The 21,572-nt window shown below is 39.0% G+C and overlaps 1 protein-coding gene across 3 annotated transcripts in view; it reads left to right on the top strand.

The window, feature by feature from the left end:
* The first annotated feature begins 1,041 nt into the window (after window positions 1–1,041).
* The window catches only part of KIF3A (kinesin family member 3A), an 82,956-nt gene continuing 62,425 nt past the window's right edge, over window positions 1,042–21,572 (top strand). For 2 of the 3 annotated variants that reach the window (XM_040241831.1, XM_040241829.1), the window contains exons 1-3: window positions 1,057–1,202; window positions 4,314–4,587; window positions 21,290–21,434. In XM_040241831.1, coding sequence (XP_040097765.1) covers window positions 1,197–1,202; window positions 4,314–4,587; window positions 21,290–21,434 — 425 coding nt within the window. In that variant the 5' untranslated portion in view covers window positions 1,057–1,196. Of the gene's footprint in view, window positions 1,203–4,313; window positions 4,588–21,289; window positions 21,435–21,572 lie in introns of all 3 variants that reach the window. The other variant, XM_040241828.1, reaches the window with a different exon arrangement.

Below are 21,572 nucleotides of genomic sequence, written 5' to 3'. Positions count from 1 at the left end.
ATTAGACTTTTTGCAACCCTACCCACTGTAGCCGCCAGGCCCTTCTATCCATGGAATTTCCCAGGCAAGACTACTGGAGTAGGTTGCCATTTCCTTCTCCAGGGGATCTTCCCCACCCAGGGATAGAACCTCCATCTCCTGTATTGGAAGGCAGATTCTTTACCGTTGAGCCACCAACAGTATCTGACTCATTTTAACACCAGCACTCTGCCTCTTGTGTTGAAAGTAGAATAGGATGGGCAAGGATGCACTGCACGGAAACGAGTTCTGAGCTGTTTAGTAATGCAGGCGAGAGATGGTGGTGCTCAAAGTGGTCAGATTCTGGTTCTACTTCTGAGACAAAGACAACTAGTTCTAGTTCTGTAGAGAGATTGGATCTTAAGTATGAGAGCAAAAGACTGTGATTTAACCTGATCGATTGTCAGAATCCAGCTTACATTATTGTGGTGGACTTTTTAAATTGTTTATTTTATATTGAACAGGTGTGGCGTAGGTACTAGTAGACGATAGGAAGTGGGAGTCAGTGTTTCAATTTTGGACATAATAAACTCGATATTATTGCACGTCCAAGCAGAGCGGTGTTCAGGGGAGAGGTTCAGATAGATCATTCTTTCTTTCACAAATATTTATTGAAAACCCACCTTGTGCCAGCTTCTATTCTAGGCTCTGGAGGTAACTGTGAGAATACTGACAAAGTTCCTCAGCTAATGGTGAGGCAGGTCATAATCCAGTTGGCAATCAAGCACAATAACATATGTAAAGTGGCTCTTCTGAGGAAACACAATGTACAATTGCTATCGTTGTTTATAATATTTAGAACATAGGAAGCGCTAGAAGATGGGCGGCGTTGTGCCTCTTCTTCCCCAACCGTAGTAGCCAGATATCCCACCTCCAAATTCGATCAGATTTCCAGCGGCAGCGGAATGGCTGCATTGCGCAAGCGCGGCCTCAGCCTGGCTTCCTAGGAGACGGACTCGGAAAGTTCTGGCGCAGGCGTAATCCAAGTGGCGGAGGAAGCCTCGTGCCCGGGGATAGGGCGGGGCGAGCTCGGAGTGCGCCTGCGCACAGCGAGCTCTCGCCAGAGGAGCCGCAGTCTTGGGTGCGCCAAGGCGGTGTTTCAGGAGTCTCTGATCCGCCTCTCCCGCGAACCCGGCGTCGTTGGACGGCACCCCGGGCGGGCGCGGGAGGAAGCCGCAATGCCGGTAAGGAGAGTCACTCAGCCGCTGGGGCTCCTCATCTCTGCGGCCTGGCCGGGTGGCGCGGCCGTTACCATGGAGGCGCGGAGCAGGCGGGCGGCCCGGGTGGGGCGGGGCCGGGCGGGCCAAGCGGTGTGGGAGCCAGGCGGTTGGGCCCGGGCATGTGGGGGTCCACCCGACCCCGGGAGGGGCTCGGAGAAGGCCTTGCCACCTTGGTCGCTGCTGCACCCCGAAAGGCCTGTGGTGCTTGACATAAAGGCGCTGTGCCAGAGGATGCGCCGTCGCTCCCAGCCCTGTTCTCCGGGTAGGGCGTCTAGGAGCGGCCGCGGAGGGTTGGCTCTTGGATGCCCGGTGGGGCTCTGCGTCGCGGAGCCGGGCTCTGGAAGCCAGCGGAGCACGGGTTGTCTGCCCCTACTGCAGGCTCCTGACTCGAGCTGTCTTTCCTCTCGCGGCGCTCTAGCTGACAGTGCAGGATGTAATCCGTAGGTGTCTTTGTGTGTGAGGTGGGTGAGTGGTGGGTGATGGTATGCTTGTCTTGTAGGATTTCACAGATTATTATCTTGTGACTTAGTAAGGGGGCGTCGTAAGTCCAGTCATGGGGAACACTCCAACTGTGGCCGGTTATTTACGTGAGAGGTGGGTGGTCGTATGTTCGTCTTGTAGGATTTCACAGGTTATTATCGTTCACTTAATAAGCAGGCGTTGTAAGTCCATTATACGGTCATGGAGAACACCTGAGAAGTGGCCGGTTGCGAGGCCCTGGGTAATTTATCTTTCTGGGTTCTTCTTTCCTGCATAATTAAACTTTTCCTCATGGGAGTATCAGGATGAAATAAGATAATACGCAGGAGGCTTGAAGGGCAGTGCTTGACTTTTAGCATTAAATGCTTAATATTTGTTCCTTGTTGCTTTCTATTTAATGATCAATTTATTCAACAATTTATTACTGGGCCCCAGCCACACTGGTGGCTCAGTGGTAAAGAATCCCCCTGGTAATACAGGAGAAGCTGGTTTGGTCCCTGGTTGGGGAAGTTCCCCTACAGAAGGAAACGACAACCCACTCCAGTATTCTTGCCTGGAAAATCCCATGCATAGAGGAGTGTGGCGGGCTACAATCCGTGGGGTCACGACTTGGCTACTAAATAACGACAACAAACTACATAGGCACTGGAGATACAATATTGAGCAAAACCAGCCAGGTTCTTGAACTTGGGAAGAGAAAAGCTTGCCCTGTAGGGCAGAGGTGAAAACCACACATATTTACAGTGATAGGACGCTTAACTAAGTGAAGTGGATCGGTGGCATACAATAGATAGAAGTAGACGCTGGTGAATTGTTTAAATGTTGCCATATAGGAATGCTGGCTTACAAATGTCAGATATCTATTTGTTTTTCAGAGAATCTAGAGATTGTTATTTTAATGAGATTTCTAATTTTTAAATTTTAGCAACTAAAAAGATTTTTAGATAATAAGAGCCAAACAAAAGACATTTGTGGGCTAAATTTAGTCCCTTGACTGAATACCTGTTTGGAACTTCTCATTTAGATACAGACACAGACTTTAATAAAATAAGAAGCCAAAAAAAAAAAAAAGTAAAATTGTAACCAGTGCAGAAGAAAGAATGGTGCTATCAGGACTTGTATTAGGTCAACTCTAGTCAGGGAAGTCTTCCCAGGTGAAGGAGCTATTGAGCTGAGCTCTGCAAAGTAATTGAAGAGGGTGGAGTATGTTTTAGGCATAAGAAACAGCACCTGGAAAGGAGTGTGGTGAGAGGAAGCATGAAGAGAAGAAAAGGCCTAAAAGAAAGCCCAGCAGAGTAACTTGTGAAATAAAGCTGGAGAAGTGGACATGGGCCAGAACCAGATCTTACAGACCACTGTAAGGATTTTGACTTTTATCCTAAAATTTGTGGGAAACTACCATTGTAGAGAGTTCTGAGTAGGGGAGTGACATAATTAGATTTGTTGAAACTGACTGCCAGGTAGAGAACAGACTGTAGCGGAACCTAATTAGATTCAACAGTACAGTTGGTGGTGGTGTTTAGTTGCTAAGTCATGTCCAACTCTTTGCCACCCAATGGACTGGAGCCTCCCAGGCTCCTCTGACCTTGGGATTTCCCGGGCAGGAATACTGGAGTGGGTTGCATTTTCTTCTCCAGGGGATCTTCCCAACCCGGGGATCGAACCTGAGACTCCTGAATTGCCAGGCAGATTGTTTATTGCTGAGCCACCAGGGAAGCCCAGCAGTACAGTTAGGAGTTTCTTATAATTCGGGACAAGATAATAACCTGGAATAAGGTGGTGAAAGTAGAGATGGAAAGAAGTGTGTTGAATTGATACCATCTATTCTTTGTGAATGACAGTGGCTCATGTTTGTTTCTCTGATGCTTAGAAGAGTATCTTAAAGAGTAGGAATTTAGTATCTGTTCAACTTAACTGTTAAACTGGATAATAATTGGATTATATTTAATAATTGGATTGAATTTTAATATAGATGCTTAATCATAGAATTTCAAAGTTTGAAACTTTACATATGCAGATGTTCATAAGGGTAGAGTCATTAAAAAAATTTTCCAAGACATTTTTTTCTCTGCCATTAGGCTTTTTTTTCTGTCCTTCACTAATATAGAAAAAGTAGACCATATGTGGATATATTATTTGATTAATTTCTTTTTTTTAAACTAATGCATTGTAGAAAAGAAAGTTGAAAGTCTGAGAGGGCACAGAGGACCTACTACTGGATTCTTGATTAAAGTTATTAACCACATTCACATTTGTTGTTCTATAGGCAGGAAACTCAGAGGAAGTCAGGGACTTTGTGCAGAAAGACAAGTCTCTTATACATTCTGATTTTCTGCCTGAATAGCATTAACCATAAATGTAAATTAAATTACCTCTTCCCTTATTTGTATTATAAAAGAAACTATTTTTGTACCTTCTTAATAAGTTTTTCTATCTATCTGTAAGATCTTTAATTAAATTTAACAAATAATTATGGAGTGTTTAATGTGTGCAAGGCACTGAAGTGGCAGAGTAGCCTTTTCAGGTTTTAAATTTAATCTGTTAAAGGTAAAAGTAAATGTTCTTTTCGTTATTTGTAAATATTTTCTCCACCAGATCAATAAATCAGAGAAGCCGGAAAGCTGCGATAATGTGAAGGTGGTTGTTAGGTGCCGGCCCCTCAATGAGAGAGAGAAATCAATGTGCTACAAACAGGCTGTCAGTGTGGATGAAATGAGGGGAACTATCACTGTACATAAGACTGATTCTTCCAATGAACCTCCAAAGACATTTACTTTTGATACTGTTTTTGGACCAGAGAGTAAACAACTAGATGTTTATAACTTAACTGCCAGACCTATTATTGATTCTGTTCTCGAAGGCTACAATGGTGAGTACTTTAGTTTACTTCTAAACAACTTTTTATCAAGTTATTAATAATACCCAGTGAATTTACCCGCTGTAATTGTATAATTGAACTGTACAGTTTGAGTTGTAGTAAATACATACAGTTGTGAAACCATCAGTTTTATCATCCCCATAAGTTCCGTGTCCGTTTGCAGTCCTCTCCCCAGCAACCATGGACCTGCTTTCTGTCAAGTTTTGCCTTTCTTTAGAATTTCGTATAAATCAGATTATACACTATTTTGTCTTTATCTGTTTTCTTTGACTTGTTCAGTTGTGTTCAGCTCTGTGCCACCTTGTGGACTGCAGCATGCCAGGCTTCCCTGTCCTTCACTATCTCATTGAATATGCCCAAACTCATGTCCCTTGAGTTGGTGATGTCATCTAAGCATTGTGACTCAGACAGTAAAGAATTTGCCTGCAGTGCAGGAGACTGGGATTTGATTCCTGGGTTGGGAAGATTCTTTGGAGAAGAATTCTCCAGTATTCTTGCCTGGAGAATTTCATGGACTGAGGAGCCTGGTGGGCTGCAGTACATGGGTCTGAAAGAGTCAGGCACGACTGAGCGACCAACACTTTCTTTGACTTAGTGTGATATTTTTGAGGGTCATCCATCTTGTGGCATATATCAGTAGTTCCTTTTTATTGTTAAGTTTTATTCTATTATATGAAAACACCAGCTTTTGTGATCTTTGGGGATTTGAATGATTCCAGTTTTTTTGCTATTAAAAATGATGCTGTTAGGAACATTCTTTTGTCTTTTAAAAACATTAAGTCTTTGTGCAGATAAGTTTCAAAATTTGTCTTGGATAGATACCTAGGAGTGAAATTGCTTGTGTCTTGTGGTTTATGTATGTTTATCTTTTGAAGAAACTGCAAAACAGGTTTCCGTAGCGGTGACTGTACTTCTTTTTTCCCAACAGCATGGTATGAGAGTTCTAATTTCTTTGCATTCTCACCAACTCTTAAACTATCATTCTTCTTAATTATAGCTATTCTAGAGGATATGTAGTGGTATCTCATTGCATTTCCCTAATGATTAACAGCATTAAACATCTGTGTACTTATTGGTCATTTATATATCTTCTTGGTAAAATATCTCTTAACATATTTTACCCATTTTAAAATTTGGTTGCCTGTGTTCTTATTATTCAGTCATGCTCTTTATATATTGGATTCATATATGTGATCAGACATGTGATTTGAAAATATTTCTCTCAGTCTGTGGCTTGTCTTTTCATTTTCTTAGTGATGTTTTTTGAAAAGTTTTATATTTTGTTGAAGTCTCGCTACCAGTTTTTCTTTTATCACATGTTTTTTTGGTGACATAGCTCAGAAAGTTTTTCCAAACCCAGGACCACAAAGATCTTCTCCTGTGTTTTTATCTAGAAGTTGTAAACATTTAGATCTTCAGTTCAGTTCAGTCGCTCAGTCGTTTCCAACTCTTTGCAACCCCATGAATCGCAGCACGCCAGGCCTCCCTGTCCATCACCAACTCCCAGAGTTTACCCAAACTCATGTCCATTGAGTTGGCGATGCCATCCAACCATCTCATCCCCTGTCGTCTCCTTCTCCTCCTGCCCCCAGTCCCTCCCAGCATCAGGGTCTTTTCTAGTGAGTCAGCTCTTCGCATCAGGGGGCCAAAGTATTGGAGTTTCAGCTTCAACATCAGTCCTTCCAATGAACACCCAGGACTGATCTCCTTTAGGATGCACTGGTTGGATCTCCTTGCAGTGCAAGGGACTCTCAGGAGTCTTCTCCAACACCACAGTTCAAATGCATCAATTCTTGTACACTCAGCTTTCTTTTTTTTTTTTTTTTTATCTTGCCTGATTGCTCTGACTTAGACTTCCATTACTATGTTGAATAAAATTAGCAGGAGTGAGCAGCCTCATTTTATTCCTGATATAGAGGAAATACTTTTTTCTTTTCACCATTGAGCATGATATATTATTGGCTGTGGGTTTGTCAGACAAAACTATTATTATGTTGAGGTTTGTCCCCTTTAATTGCACTTTATTGAGAACTTTTTTATCATAAATATCTGTTGAATGTGTCAAAAGCTTTTCTGCATCTATTGAGATGGCTATATGATTTTTATTATTCAATTTGTTTTTTTATATAAATTTATTTATTTTAATTCGAGGCTAATTACAGTATTGTATTGGTTTTGCCATACATCAACATGAATCCGCCACGGGTGTACACGTGTTCCCCATCAGCTTTCTTTATAGTCTGACTCTCACATCCATACATGACCACTGGAAAAACCATAGCCTTGACTAGACGGGCCTTTGTTGGGAAAGTAATGCCTCTGCTTTTGAATATGCTATCTAGGTTGGTCATAACTTTCCTTCCAAGGAGTAAGTGTCTTTTAATTTCATGGCTGCAGTCACCATCACTGCATTTAAGATCTTAAATTTCCTAAAAATAATTGTATTTGTTTTTAGGCTGTGCTGGGTCTCCGTTGCTGCATGGGCTTTTCTCTAGTTGTGGTGAGCCAGGGCTGCTCTCTAGTTGAAGTGTGCAGGCTTCTCATTGCAGTGGCATCTCCTTACGTGGAACACAAGGCCCAGTATATGTGGCACATGCGCTTAGTTGCTCCATAGCCTGTGAGATTCCTGGACCAGGGATTGAACCCATGTCTCCTGCATTGGCAGGCAGATTCTTTACCACTGAGCCACTGGGAAAGCCCTCTGGCTCATTTTAATTTTTATATATGATGTGAAGTTAGGGTGAGTTTTTTTTTTTTTTTTTTTCTTTCTCTGTCTCACTCCCTTTTTTCCCTGTCTTGCTTGTGGATATCTAATTGTTCCAGCATCATTTGTTGAGAAGAATGCTCTTTCTCTATTGAATTAACTTGGTAATTTTGTCAAAATTCAACTGACCACAAATAGGTGGGCTTATTTCTGGATTGTCTTCTATTTCATGTCTGTCCTGTTTTAATGACTATAGCTTTGTAAAATGTTTTGAAATCAGGTAGTGTATGTTTTCTAATTTTGCTACTCTGTCAAAGTTGTTTTTACTTTTCTACGTCCTTTGCATTTTTATATAAAAGTTTTAGGAACACATTGTCAATTTACACACACATACACAAAACCACCTAGGATTTTGTTAAATTACTATTCTGACAGTATTGAATCTTCCAATACATGAACATGATATATCTATTTATGTCTTAATTTCTCTTATCAGTATTTTGTAGTTTTTAATTGCAGATCTTGTACTACTTTTGGTAAACTTTCTTAACTATTTTTTTGATGCTTATTGTGAACAGAATTGTTCTCATAATTTTCTTTTGGAAATTGCACATTGTTCATGTATAGAAATGCAATAGATTATTTTAGACTTTTTAAATTGACATAAATTTTAAATAACATGAGTAAGAGGTAAAGCGTTAGTCATTTCAGTCATGTTTGACTCTTTGCGACCCCATGGACTGTATCCCACCAGGTTCCTCTGTCCATGGAATTCTCGAAGAATACTGGAGTGAGTTGCTATTCCCTCCTCCAAAGGCTCTTCCTGACCTAGGGATGGAACCTGGCCACCAGGAAGGCCTAATAAGTTCACTATCTTAACCATTTTACACTGCACAAATTAGGGGCTTTTAGTACCTTCATACATGCAACCGTGTATCAGTTTTCAGAACATTTCCATCACCCATCAAAGAAACTCTGTACCCATTAGCAGTTACTCCCAATTTTCTCTCTCCTACCCTGGCAATCACTTATTTTGTGTGTATGAGTTTGCCTCTTCTGGGCATTTCTAATGTATAGAATCATATACCATTTATTCTGGTGTGTCTGGCTTCTTATTAACATGATTTTAAAAATTTACTTACTAAAAAAAAAAATTTACTTACATTTGGCTGCACTAGGTCTTCCTTGCTGCACTGGGTCTGTCTCTAGCTGCAGTGGCTTCTGTTGTTGCAGAGCTTAGGCTCTAGGGCATGCGTGTTTAGTTGCCCCATGGCATGTGGAATCTTCCCAGTCCAGGGACTGAGCCTGTGCCTCTGGTATTGATTGACAGGCAAATTCTTAACAGCTGGACCATCAGGGAAATCCTAGCATGATATTTTTGACGTTCATCCATGTTGTTGTATGTATCCATACTTCATTCTTTTTTTATGGCCAAATGATGTTCCGTTGTCTGGATATACTATATAGTTTATTCATCAGTTGATGAACATTTGGGTTGTTTCCATTTCTTAGCTTTTATGAATAATGTTGCTATGAACATTGTACAAGAACATTGTACAAAAACATTGTACAATTTTTATGTGGACATATATTTTCAGTTTTCTTAGGTACCTAGGAATATAACTGCTGAGTCAAAAGGCTAACTGCCTTCATGTTCGTGTTTGGCAGAAACCAACAAAATTCTGTAAAGCAATTATCCTTCAATTAAAAAAAACAACCCCCCCCCCAAAAAAAAAAAAAACAGTAACTGTCAGTCTGTTTTCCACAATGGCTATACCATTTTTACAGTCCCACCAGCAATATGTGAGATTTCCAGTGTCCACATGTCTTTGCCAAAACTTGTTATTTGTCTTTTTGATTATAGACAATGTGGTGGGTGTGATCTCTCATGTGGGAGCTCATGTTTTTCAGCTGGTTTTTGTATGTTGATTTTGTATACTGCAAGCTTGCTAAACTTATTATTTCTAGTAGGCTTTTTATGGGGGAGGATAAACTCCCTAGGATTTTCTACACATGAGAGCTCATCTGAAAATGGCTTCTTTCTTTCCAGTCTTTTTGTTACCTGAATTGCCTTGACTGGAATAGAACCTCCAGTACAGTGTAGAATAGAAATGGTAAGGGGGGACATTTTTGTATTGTTCCTAATCTTAGGGAGAAAGCATTCATACTTTTACCAATGTGACGTTCTCTGTAGATTTTTCATAGACACTTTACCAGATTGAGTGAGTTCCTGCCTGTTCTTAGGTTGCTGAAGTGAAATGAAGTCGCTCAGTCGTGTCTGACTCTTTGCAACCCCATGGACTGTAGCCTACCAGGCTCTGTCCATGGGGTTTTCCAGGCAATAGTCCTGGAGTGGATTGCCATTTCCTTCTCCAGGGGATCTTCCCGACCCAGGGATCGAACCCAGGCCTCCCACATTGTAGACAGACGCTTTACCGTCTGAGCCACTATGGTGGAGTTTTTTTTTCAGGAGTGTATATCAGATTTTGCCAAATGCAGTTTTTTGCACTTAAGTTATTTTAAAAGTTTTTTTAATATGGTCCATTACATTGATTCATTTTTAAATGTGAAATTGGCATACCCCTTGGTCATGGTATATTATCTTCTTGTATAATGTTAGATTTGATTAGCTAAAATGTTTAACATTTTTGCAACTGTGGCCATGAGGGATGTAAGTAATGTAGTTTTCTTGTAGTGTTTTTATCTGGTTTTGTTATCAGAATAATGCTAGTTTCATAGAATGAATTGAGAAGTATTCCCTCCTTTTTAATTATCTGGAAAAATTTGCCTAGGATTAGTATTTTATCTTCTCTAAGTGTTTGGTAGGATTCACCAGTGAAGCCTGCTAGGCCTGGAATTTTTTCCATGGAAAGGTTTTTAGCTACAGATTGAATTTATTTAATGGATACAGGAATATTCAGGTTATGTTATTTATTTATTTATTTTGTGCCCTTTATTTTTAATTTTTTTACTTTACAATACTGTATTGGTTTTGCCATACATTGACATGAATTCACCACAGGTATACATGAGTCCCCAATCCTGAACCTCCCTCCCACCACCCTCCCCATATCATCTCTCTGGGTCATCCCAGTGCACCAGCTCCAAGCATCCTGTATCCTGTATCGGACCTAGATTTACATGATAGTATACATGTTTCAATGCCATTCTCCCAAATCATCCCACCCTCTCCCTCTCCCACAGAGTCCAAAAGTCTATTCTATACATCTGTGTCTCTTTTGCTGTCTCACATTCAGGGTTATCATTACCATCTTTTAAATTCCATATATATGTGTTAGTATACTGTATTGGTGTTTTTCTTTCTGGCTTACTTAACTCTGTATAATAGGTTCCAGTTTCATCCACTTCATTAGAACTGATTCAAATGTATTCTTTTTAATGGCTGAGTAATACTCCATTGTGTATATGTACTGCAGTTTTCTTATCCATTCGTCTGCTGATGGACATCTAGGTTGCTTCCATGTCCTGGCTATTATAAACAGGGCTGCGATGAACATTTGGCTACACGTGTCTCTGTCAATTCTGGTTTCCTCAGTGTGTATGCCCAGCAGTGGGATTGCTGGGTCATAAGGCAGTTCTATTTCCAGTTTTATAAGGAATCTCCACATTGTTCTCCATAGTGGCTGTACTAGTTTGCATTCCCACCAACAGTGTAAGAGGGTTCCCTTTTCTCCACACCCTCTCCAGCATTTATTGCTTGTAGACTTTTGGATTGCAGCCATTCTGACTGGTGTGAAATGGTACCTCATTGTGGTCTTGATTTGCATTTCTCTGATAATGAGTGATGTTGAGCGTCTTTTCATGTGTTTGTTAGCCTTCCATATGTCTTCTTTGGAGAAATCTCTATTTAGTCCTTTGGCCCATTTTTTGATTGGGTCATTTATTTTTCTGGAATTGAGCTGCATAAGCAGAGACATTACTTTGCCAACAAAGGTCCGTCTAGTCAAGGCTATGGTTTTTCCTGTGATCATGTATGGATGTGAGAGTTGGACTGTGAAGAAGGCTGAGTGCCGAAGAATTGATGCTTTTGAACTGTGGTGTTGGAGAAGACTCTTGAGAGTCCCTTGGACTGCAGGGAGATCCAACCAGTCCATTCTGAAGGAGATCAACCCTGGGATTTCTTTGGAAGGAATGATGCTGAAGCTGAAACTCCAGTACTTTGGCCACCTCATGAGAAGAGTTGACTCATTGGAAAAGACTCATGCTGGGAGGGATTGGGGGCAGGAGGAGAAAGGGACGACTGAGGATTAGATGGCTGGATGGCATCACAGACTCGATGGATGTGAGTCTGAGTGAACTCTGGGAGTTGGTGATGAAAAGGGAGGCCTGGCGTGCTGCGATTCATGGGGTCGCAAAGAGTCGGACACAACTGAGCAACTGAACTGAACTGAAGTTGCTTGTATATTTTTGAGATTAGTTGTTTGTCAGTTGCTTCATTTGCTATTATTTTCTCCCATTCTGAAGGCTGTCTTTTCACTTTGCTTATAGTTTCCTTTGTTGTGCAGAAGGTTTTAACTTTAATTAGATCCCATTTGTTTATTTTTGCTTTTATTTCCAGTATTCTGGGAGGTGGATCATAGAGGATCCTGCTGTGATTTATGTTGGAGAGTGTTTTGCCTATGTTCTCCTCTAGGAATTTTATAGTTTCTGGTCTTACATACATTTAGACCTTTAATCCATTTTGAGTTTATTTTTGTGTATGGTGTTAGAAAGTGTTCTAGTTTCATTCTCTTACAAGTGGTTGACCAGTTTTCCCAGCACCACTTGTTAAAGAGATTGTCTTTAATCCACTGTATATTCTTGCCTCCTTTGTCAAAGATAAGGTGTCCATAGGTGTGTGGATTTATCTCTGGGCTTTCTATTTTTTTCCATTGATCTATATTTCTGTCTTTGTGCCAGTACCATACTGTCTTGATGACTGTGGCTTTGTAGCAGAGCCTGAAGTCAGGCAGGTTGATTCCTCCAGTTCCATTCTTCTTTCTCAAGATTGCTTTGGCTGTTCGAGGTTTTTTGTATTCGCATACAAATTGTGAAATTATTTGTTCTAACTCTGTGAAAAATACCGCTGGTAGCTTGATAGGGATTGCATTGAATCTGTAGATTGCTTTGGGTAGTATACTAATTTTCATTATATTGATTCTTCTGATCCATGAACATGGTATATTTTTCCATCTATTAGTGTCCTCTTTGATTTCTTTCATCAGTGTTTTATAGTTTTCTATATATAGGTCTTTAGTTTCTTTAGGTAGATATATTCCTAAGTATTTTATTCTTTTTGTTGCAATGGTGAATGGAATTGTTTCCTTAATTTCTTTTTCTGCTTTCTCATTATTAGTGTATAGGAATGCAAGGGATTTCTGTGTGTTGATTTTATATCCTGCAACTTTACTATATTCATTGATTAGCTCTAGTAATTTTCTCGTGGAATCTTTAGGGTTTTCTATGTAGAGGATCATGTCATCTGCAAACAGTGAGAGTTTTACTTCTTCTTTTCCAGTTTGGATTCCTTTTATTTTTCTGCTCTGATTGCTGTGGCTAAAACTTCCAGAACTATGTTGAATAGTAGTGGTGAGAGTGGGCACCCTTGTCTTGTTCCTGACTTTAGGGGAAATGCTTTCAATTTTTCACCATTGAGGATAATGTTTGCTGTGGGTTTGTCATATATAGCTTTTATTATGTTGAGGTATGTCCCTTCTGTTCTTGCTTTCTGGAGAGTTTTTATTGTAAATGGATGTTGAATTTTGTCAAAGGCTTTCTCTGCATCTATTGAGATAATCATACGGCTTTTATTTTTCAATTTGTTAATGTGGTGAATTACATTGATTGATTTGCGGATATTGAAGAATCCTTGTATCCCTGGGATGAAGCCCACTTGGTCATGGTGTATGATCTTTTTAATGTGTTGTTGGATTCTGATTGCTAGAACAAAGTACTGAGAGTTCCCCTATGTCCCAAAATGCACAGCCTTCCCCGCTGTCAGCATCCTGCACCACACTGGTTACATTTGTTAAAATGGATGACCCTGTATTAACATATCGCTATCCTCCAAGCCCCATAGTTTGCATTAGGGTTCACTCTAGATAGTGTTCATTCTGTGAGTTTGGACAAATATATAATGACAGTTATTCACCACTGTAATATCATACACAGTTGTTTTACTCCTTACTCCACCTGTTCATCCCTCCCTTCCTCTTAAACTCTGGCAGTCACTAATCTTTTTACTGTCTCCACAGTTCTGCCTTTTCCAGAGTGTCACATAGTTGGAGTTTTATATATATATAGTATGTTGCCTTTCAGGTTGATAGTAACATGCACTTAAGTTCCCTCCATGCCTTTTCGTGACTTACTAACTCATCTCTCTTTTTTAATCAGCAATAATATTCCATTGCCCTGATATACAACAGTTTTATCTGCCTACGAAGGAAATCTTGGTTGCTTCCAAGTTTTGGCAGTTATATATAGCTGCTGTAAATATCCAAGTGTAGTTTTTTGATGAACCTTCTGTCATTTTAAGTATTAGTGATAGTTAGAAATGAGGAGACTGGGTAAAATTTCAGGCTGTTTTTAGTTTTTTAAAACTAACATTTTAAAAGCTCATATGAAGGAGATGATAGCATTAGATTTATTAAGAGTGACATAAAGTGACATAAAGAGTGACAAAAAGTATAAATTTGGATTCTCATTGCTGAGAATAAGATGAGATTCTTTAATTTTAGGAGATTTGTGGTCCTTCTTTCTCAGTTTTAATATTGTAAATTAGTATCCTTTTATTTAAAAATTTTTTAAAATTTAATTTTTATTTTATATTGGAGTATAGTTGATTTACAATTTTGTGTTAGTTTCAGGTATACAGCAAAGTGATTAGGTTATACGGATATCCATCTATTTTGGATTCTTTTCCCGTATAGATTATTACAAGTAATTGAGTTCCCTGTGCTGGACAGTATGTCCTTGGTTATCTATTTTATATATAGTATATGTATTTGTTAATCCCAAACTCCTAACTTATCCCTGCCTACCAAGTTTCCCCTTTGGTACCTGTAAGTCTGTTTCTGTTTTGTAAACAAGTTCATTTATATAATTTTTTCAAGATTCCACTTGTAAGTGGTATCGTGATAGTTGTCTTTCTCTGACTTCACTTGGTGTGATAATCTGTAGGTCCATCCATGCTGTTTCAAATGGCGTTGTTTTATTCTTTTTTATGGCCGACTAGTGTTCCATTGTATATAGGTTCCACATCTTCATCTGTTCTGTTGTTGATGGACATTTAGGTTGCATCCATGCCTTGAGCATTGTAAATCATGCGCTAATGAACATTGGGGTGCCTATATCTTTTTGAATTAGGGTTTTCTCTGGATAAATGCCCAGGTGTGGGATTACTGGATTACTGTATTTTTAGTTTTTTAAGGAACCTCCATAGTGTTCTCCATAGTGGTTATGCCAGTTTACATTCCCACCAACAGTGTAGGAGGGTTCTCTTCTCCACACCCTCTCTAGCATTTATTTGTAGACTTTTTAATGATGGTCATTCTTACTGGTGTGAGGTGATATGTCATTATGATTTTGATTTGCATTTTCTCTGATAATTAGTGATGTTGAGCATCTTTTCATGTGTTTTATGGCCATCTGTATGTCTTCTTTGGAGAAATGTCTGTTTAGGTCTCCTGCCCATTTTTTTTTGGATTATTTGGTTCTTTCATATAGAACTGCATGAGCTGTTTGTAAATTTTGCAGATTAATCTCTTATGAGTGGCATACTTTGCAAATGTTTTTTTCCCATTCCATTTAATTTTGTTTATGGTTTCCATTGTTGTGCAAAAGCTTTTAAGTTTAATTAGATATAATAATAATTATTATTACCCTAGAAGGTAGATAGAAAACAGTCTTGTGATTTATGTCAAAGAATTCTGCCTGTGTTTTCCTCCAAGGGTTCTGTAGTGTCTGGTCTTACATTTAGACCTTTAATCCATTTTGAGTTAATTTTCATGTATGATGTTAGGAAGTGTTTTATTTCATCTTTTTTTTTTTTTACATGTAGCTGTCCAATTTTCCCAGCACCATTTATTGAAGAGATTGTCATTTCTCCATTGTATAGTTTTGCCTCCTTTGTCATAGGTTAATTGACAGTAAGGGTTTGGGTTTATCTCTGGACTTTTCTATCGTATTGCATGGATCCATATTTCTGTTTTTGTGCCAGTACCATGGTATTTTGATGACCGTAGATTTGTCAGATAGTCTCAAATCAGGGAGCCTGATTCCTCCAGCTCCTTTTTCTTTCTCAGGATTGCTTTGGCTATTCTAGGTCTTTTGTATTACAATATACATTAAATTTTTTTTTGTTCTCGTTCTGTGAAAAACGCCATTGGTCATTTAATAGAGATTGCATTGAATCTGTAAATTGCCTTGGGTAGAATAGTCATTTTGACAATATTGATTATTCCAGCCCAAGAACATGGTATAACTTTTCGTCTGTTTGTATCACCTTTGGTTTCTTTTATCAGTGTCTTACAGTTTTCAGAGTACAGGTCTTTTGCCTCTTTAGGTTTATTTAGGTACTATATGCTTTTTGATGCAGTGGTAAAGGATTGTTTAATTTCTCTGTCTGATCTTTTGTTGTTAGTGTATATAGAATTGCAACAGATTTTTGTGTTTTGACTTCGTATCCTGCAACTTTACCAAATTCACTGAGCGCTAATAGCATTCTGATGGCATCTTTAGGATTTTGTATGTATAGTATCATGTCATCTGCGATGGTGACAGATTTACTTCTTTTCCAGTATGGATTCCTTTTATTTCTTTTTCTGCTCTGATTGCTGTATCTAAGACTTCCAAAACTCTGTTGAATAAAAGTGGCAAGAATGGACATCTTGTCTTGTTCCTGATTTTGGAGGAAATTCTTTTAGTTTTTCCCTGTTGAGAATGATGTTAGCTGTGGGTTTGTCATATATGGCCTTTGATTATGTTGAGGTAGGGTCCTTCTGTGCCCACTTTTTGGAGAGTTTTGATCATAAATGGGTGTTGAATTTTGTCGAAAACTTTCTGCATCTATTGAGATGATCATATGGTTTTTATCTTTCAGTTTGTTGATTTATCACACTGATTGATTTGTGGTTATTGAAGAATCCTTATATCCCCAGGATAAATCTCTCTTGATCATGGTATATTATCCTTTTAATGTATTGTTGGATTTGGTTTGCTGAGAATTTTCTTGAGAATTTTTGCATTTGTGCTCATCAGTGATATTGGAGCCTGCAATTTTCTTTTTTGTGTGTGTGGCTTCTTTGTCTGGTTTAGGTGTCAGGACGATAGTGGCTTCATAGAATGAGTTTGGGAGTGTTCCCTCCTCTGCAATTTTTGGAAAGTTTCAGAGGTATTAACTCTTCTCTAAATGTTTAATAGAATTTGCCTGTGATGCCTTCTGGTCCTGGAATTTTGTTTGTTGGGAGTTGTAAAATCAGTTTTAATTTTCAGTTCAGTCACTCAGTCATGTCGACTCTTTGTGACCCATGGACTGCAATATGCCAGGCTTCTCTGTCCATCACCAACTCCTGAAGTTTGCTCAAACTCATGTCCATTGAGTTGGTGATGCCATCCAACCATCTCATCCTCTGTTGTCCCCTTCTCCTCCTGCCTTCAGTCTTTCCCAGCATGAGGGTCTTTTCTAATGAGTTGGTTCTTTGCATTAGGTGTCCAAAGTATTGGAGCTTCAACTTCAACATCATTCCTTCCAATGAATATTCATAACTAATTTCCTTTAGGATTGACTGGTTTCATCTCTTGCAGCCCGAGGAACTCTCAAGAGTCTTCTCCAACACCACAATACAAAGGCATCAATTCTTTGGCATTCAGCTTGCTTTATAGTCCAACTCTCACTGGAAAAACAATAGCTCTGACTAGAAGGACCTTTGTTGGCAAAGCAGTGTCTCTGCTTTTTTAACATGCTGTCTAGGTTGGTCATAGCATTTCTTCGAAGGAGCAAGCGTCTTTTAATTCGGCTGCAGTCACCATCTGCAGTGATTTTGGAGCCCAAGAAAATAAAGTCTGTCACTGTTTCCATTGTTTCCCCATCTGTTTGCCATGAAGTGATTGCACTGGATGCCATGAGCTTAGTTTTTTGAATGTTGAGTTTTAAGCCAGCTTTTTCACTCTCCTCTTTCACTTTCATCAAGAGGTTCTTTAGTTCCTCTTCACTTTCTGCCATAAGGATGGTGTCATCTGCATATCTGAGGTTATTGATATTTCTCCCTGCAATCTTGATCTTAGCTTGTGCTTCATCCAGCTTGGCATTTCTCATGATGTACTCTGCATATAAGTTAAATAAGCAGGGTGACAATATACAGCCTTGATGTACTCCTTTTCCTATTTGGAACCAGTCTGTTGTTCCATGTCTGGTTCTAACTGTTGCTTCTTGACCTGCGTAAGAGATTTCTCAAGAGGCAGGTCAGGTGGTCTGGTATTCTCATCTCTTGAAGAATTTTCCACAGTTTATTGTGATCCACATGGTCAAAGGCTGTGTAATCAGTAAAGCAGAAATAGATGTTTTTCTGTAACTCCCTTGCTTTTTCTATGATCCAACAGATCTTGGCAATTTGATCTCTGGTTCCTCTGCCTTTTCTAAATCCCGTTTGAACATCTGGAAGTTCCTGGTTCACGTACTGTTGGAGCATGGTTGGAGAATTTTGAGCAGGAGAATTGAGTATTTTAGGAATCAGTGAACATTTCAGGAATGTTTTGGGTTTTAGTTCTAGAAGTTCTTGTAGGTCTTCATAGAACTGTTCAACTTCAGCTTCTTTAACATTACTGGAGGCAGTGGTCAAGACCATCCCTGTTGTAACTTGTAATTGGTCTGTTTGTATTTTGTATTTCTTTTTGGTTCAGTCTTGGAAGGTTGTATATTTCTAAGAATTTGTCCATTTCTTCTAGGCTGTCCATTTCATTGACATAAAGTTGATTGTAGTAGTCTCTTATGATCCTTTGTATTTCTGTGGTGTCCATTATAACTTCCTTTTCATTTCTAACTTTATTGATGTGAATCGTCTTTTTTCTTAATGAATCTGGCTAAAGATTTATCAATTTTGTTTATCTTTTCAGAGAAGCAACTTTTAGTTTGATTGATCTTTTTTATTGTTTTCTTTGTCTCTATTTCATTTATTTCTATTTCTTTGTCTTTATTTGTCTTTATTTCTGCTTCTCCTCCGACTGATTTCTTTCCTTCTACTAATTTTGGGTTTTGTTTGTTCTTCTTTCTCTAATTACTTAATATACTTTTAAAATTAGTAATGATCATGTATTTAATACATTCATAGAAATTGCTTTCATTTTATTTATGTATTTTTTTGGCTGTGCTAGGTCTTCGTTGCTTTGCATATGCTTTCTCTAGTTGTGGCAAGCAGGGGCTACTTTTTGTTGTGGTGCGTGAGCCTCTTATTATTACAGTGACTTCTCTTGTTGCAGAGTACAGGCTCTAGGCACACAGACTTCATTAGTTGTGGCCCAGAGGCTCAGTAGTTGGAACTTGTGGCCCCTAGTGTGTGCAGACTTACATAGTTGTGCCACACAGCCTCAGCAGTTGTGGCTTGCGGGCTCTAGAGTGTTGGCTCAGAGGCATGCAGGCTTAGTTGTTCCACAGCATGTGGAATCTTCCCAGACCAGGCATCCAGCCTGTGTCCCCTGTGGTGGCAGGCAGATTCCTATCCACTGCACCACTAAGGAAGTTCTGCATTAAGTAGGTATTAATTTTGAGTTAAATTTTTTTTGGTCATTATATACTGGTAAAAAATACATGGGCTGTGGAGCCAACTGGAGTGTGTTCAGATTAAAATGACATAGAGCAAGTAATTCAACCTCTCTAAGCCTTTGTTTCCTCAGCTAAACTGTGGGGATATAAATAATGCCTAGCGCTTAGGATTGGGGTGAAAATTAAATAGGAATGCATATAAAGTATATGACCTAGCACATAGCAGATGATCAGTAAATGATAGCTGTTTTGTCTTTTCTAAGATGCAGTATATGAGTTCATGGTATTCTTAGCTCCTTTTAATGTAGTAAGTTACATTCTTAATGAAAGAGTTTGAAATATTTAGGGAGTTAGAAAAAATTTAGTTTTTTATTCCCACATATAGAAGTGGTTTATGTTGTGATTATTTTCAGTAGAAGTTTGACAATGATGACATTTGTATTAACTGAATAGAGTGGTAGTAGTTAAGAAACCTTTTTCATTTATGCTGTCACTTCCTAGGCTATCTACTGTACTTTCTCCTGAGGAAATCTCACCCAGTGCCATAGCTTCAGTTGGCAAATGAATCTCATCCACCTGCCTGCTCGCTTGGCACATCCATTTGAATGGATCGTAGACTTAAAGCTCAGTACCTCCAAACTCAGTGTATGATCTTCCCTTTCAAACTGTTACTTCTTCCAGTGGTGTTCACCATCTCAGTACATAGCTTAGCGTCACATTCCCTTGGTCAAGCCAGAAATTTGAAAGTCACCTTCAATTCTTCCTTTACCCTGGTCCCCTTTTGACTAGTTCTTTCCCAGGCATCTTGATTCTAACTGCTAAATATCTGTGAAATACTTTCCATCTTTCTCATCCCCTTCTGTTGTCAGCACTGTCTCTTGCCTGGGTAACCGTGTCAGCCCTCTAACTGGTTTCTTCACTTCTCCCATGCTTTTTTCCAGTTCTTTGTATACAGTATAGCCAGTGATGGTGACACTCTTCTGACTGAAAAATCATTCTGTGTCTTCAGTTTGTTTTTAAGATAAGCTAGTGTTCTTGCCTGGAGAATCCCAGGGACAGGGGAGCCTGGTGGGCTGCCGTCTATGGGGTCGCAGAGTCTGACATGACTGAAGCGGCGGCGGCGGCAGCAGCAGCAGCAGCAGCTAGAACCTTAACATGTTCTTCATCACCCTGTGTAGTAAATCCCCTCAGTTTCTTTAGCTCTAACCGCATCCACTGTCCTTTTCCATCTCTGTTTCTTCCATTCTGGTCTCCTTGCATTTTTGCAAAATCTCCATTCTCTTTTTTGCCTTTTGCTGTCCATCTGTTTCTAAGTCATGCTCATATATTAGATGGACTCTTCTGGAAAGCCTTCTTTGACCTCTTCCCCTTTCTTTCTTCCTTAGTTTTCTTGCCTCGATTGTGTCCCTGACTCTCATGTAGAACTCTGCGTTTCTCATTCCCAGCACTCATCTTGGTTATAATTATTTGACTAATAGGTCCTCCCCAAGATGCCACACACCATATTGTGTGTGTCTGTGTCATTGTGTCCCTGAAGCATAGCACCACGCCAGACTCAGGTGTGTGGTGTTTGTTGAGTGAATTAATTTGGATATTTAAGTTGTATCTATAATTACTTTTAATATATTGTCACTTCTTTTTGTTAATTCCCCCTATTCCTTACAGCTGTTACTTAAAACTTTTGTTTTGAAATAACATACTTATTTTAGGATTAAGCTGTTTGCTAGGTGTCATGTTGGTTGCTTGAAGTAAATTGTTTCATGTGATTCTTGTTTCATGTGATCAGTGCAGAATAGTTATTCTTATCCTCATTGTACTTTTGAGGAGATAATCTTTGGGTAGATAGTTTCTAAGGTCATGTGTCTGAAAAGTGGCAAATGTGTGGATTCACGTTGAAGTCTTTCTACTCTGGAACCTTTGTTCTTTTGCTGTAACTATACTACCTTCTCCAATTTAATGTCCGCATTAAGTAATTAACATAAACATAAATTTCTTAGGATTAGCTAAAATGTTCGATTTTACATTTATCTCATTGGCTCTAGAACTTCAACAGTACTGTGCTCGTGTGCTACACAGTTCATGGTAATTGCTGATAATAAAGGAGAAATTTATATTAGAATAAACTTTAAATCCAGGTTAGAAATTGTGTCACAGTGTCAAAAGAATTAATTTTAAGAGCTATTGTTCTGTAGCGTCAGACTCTACAAAGTGATTCTCTTCATTGTTTTCAGGGACTATTTTTGCATATGGACAAACTGGAACTGGGAAAACGTTTACCATGGAAGGTGTCCGAGCTGTTCCTGAACTTAGAGGAATCATTCCAAATTCCTTTGCTCACATATTTGGTCATATTGCAAAAGCAGAGGGTGATACGAGGTAAAATAGTTATTTTCTAATATTGAGAAGTAGAAACATAAGATGTACAACCTTTATAAACACGTTTTTTAAACTGTTCTAATAAATATTTCACTGCTTGCTTTTTTTTTTTTGTATTTAAGAATGATGTTTTCTTTA

This window comes from Oryx dammah, unplaced genomic scaffold (assembly GCF_014754425.2).
Source record: "Oryx dammah isolate SB20612 unplaced genomic scaffold, SCBI_Odam_1.1 HiC_scaffold_5, whole genome shotgun sequence".
In the NCBI taxonomy this organism is placed as follows: domain Eukaryota; kingdom Metazoa; phylum Chordata; class Mammalia; order Artiodactyla; family Bovidae; genus Oryx; species Oryx dammah.
The sequence above is the reverse complement of the archived record's forward strand: the minus strand, read 5'-3'. Positions and strand labels throughout refer to the sequence as shown.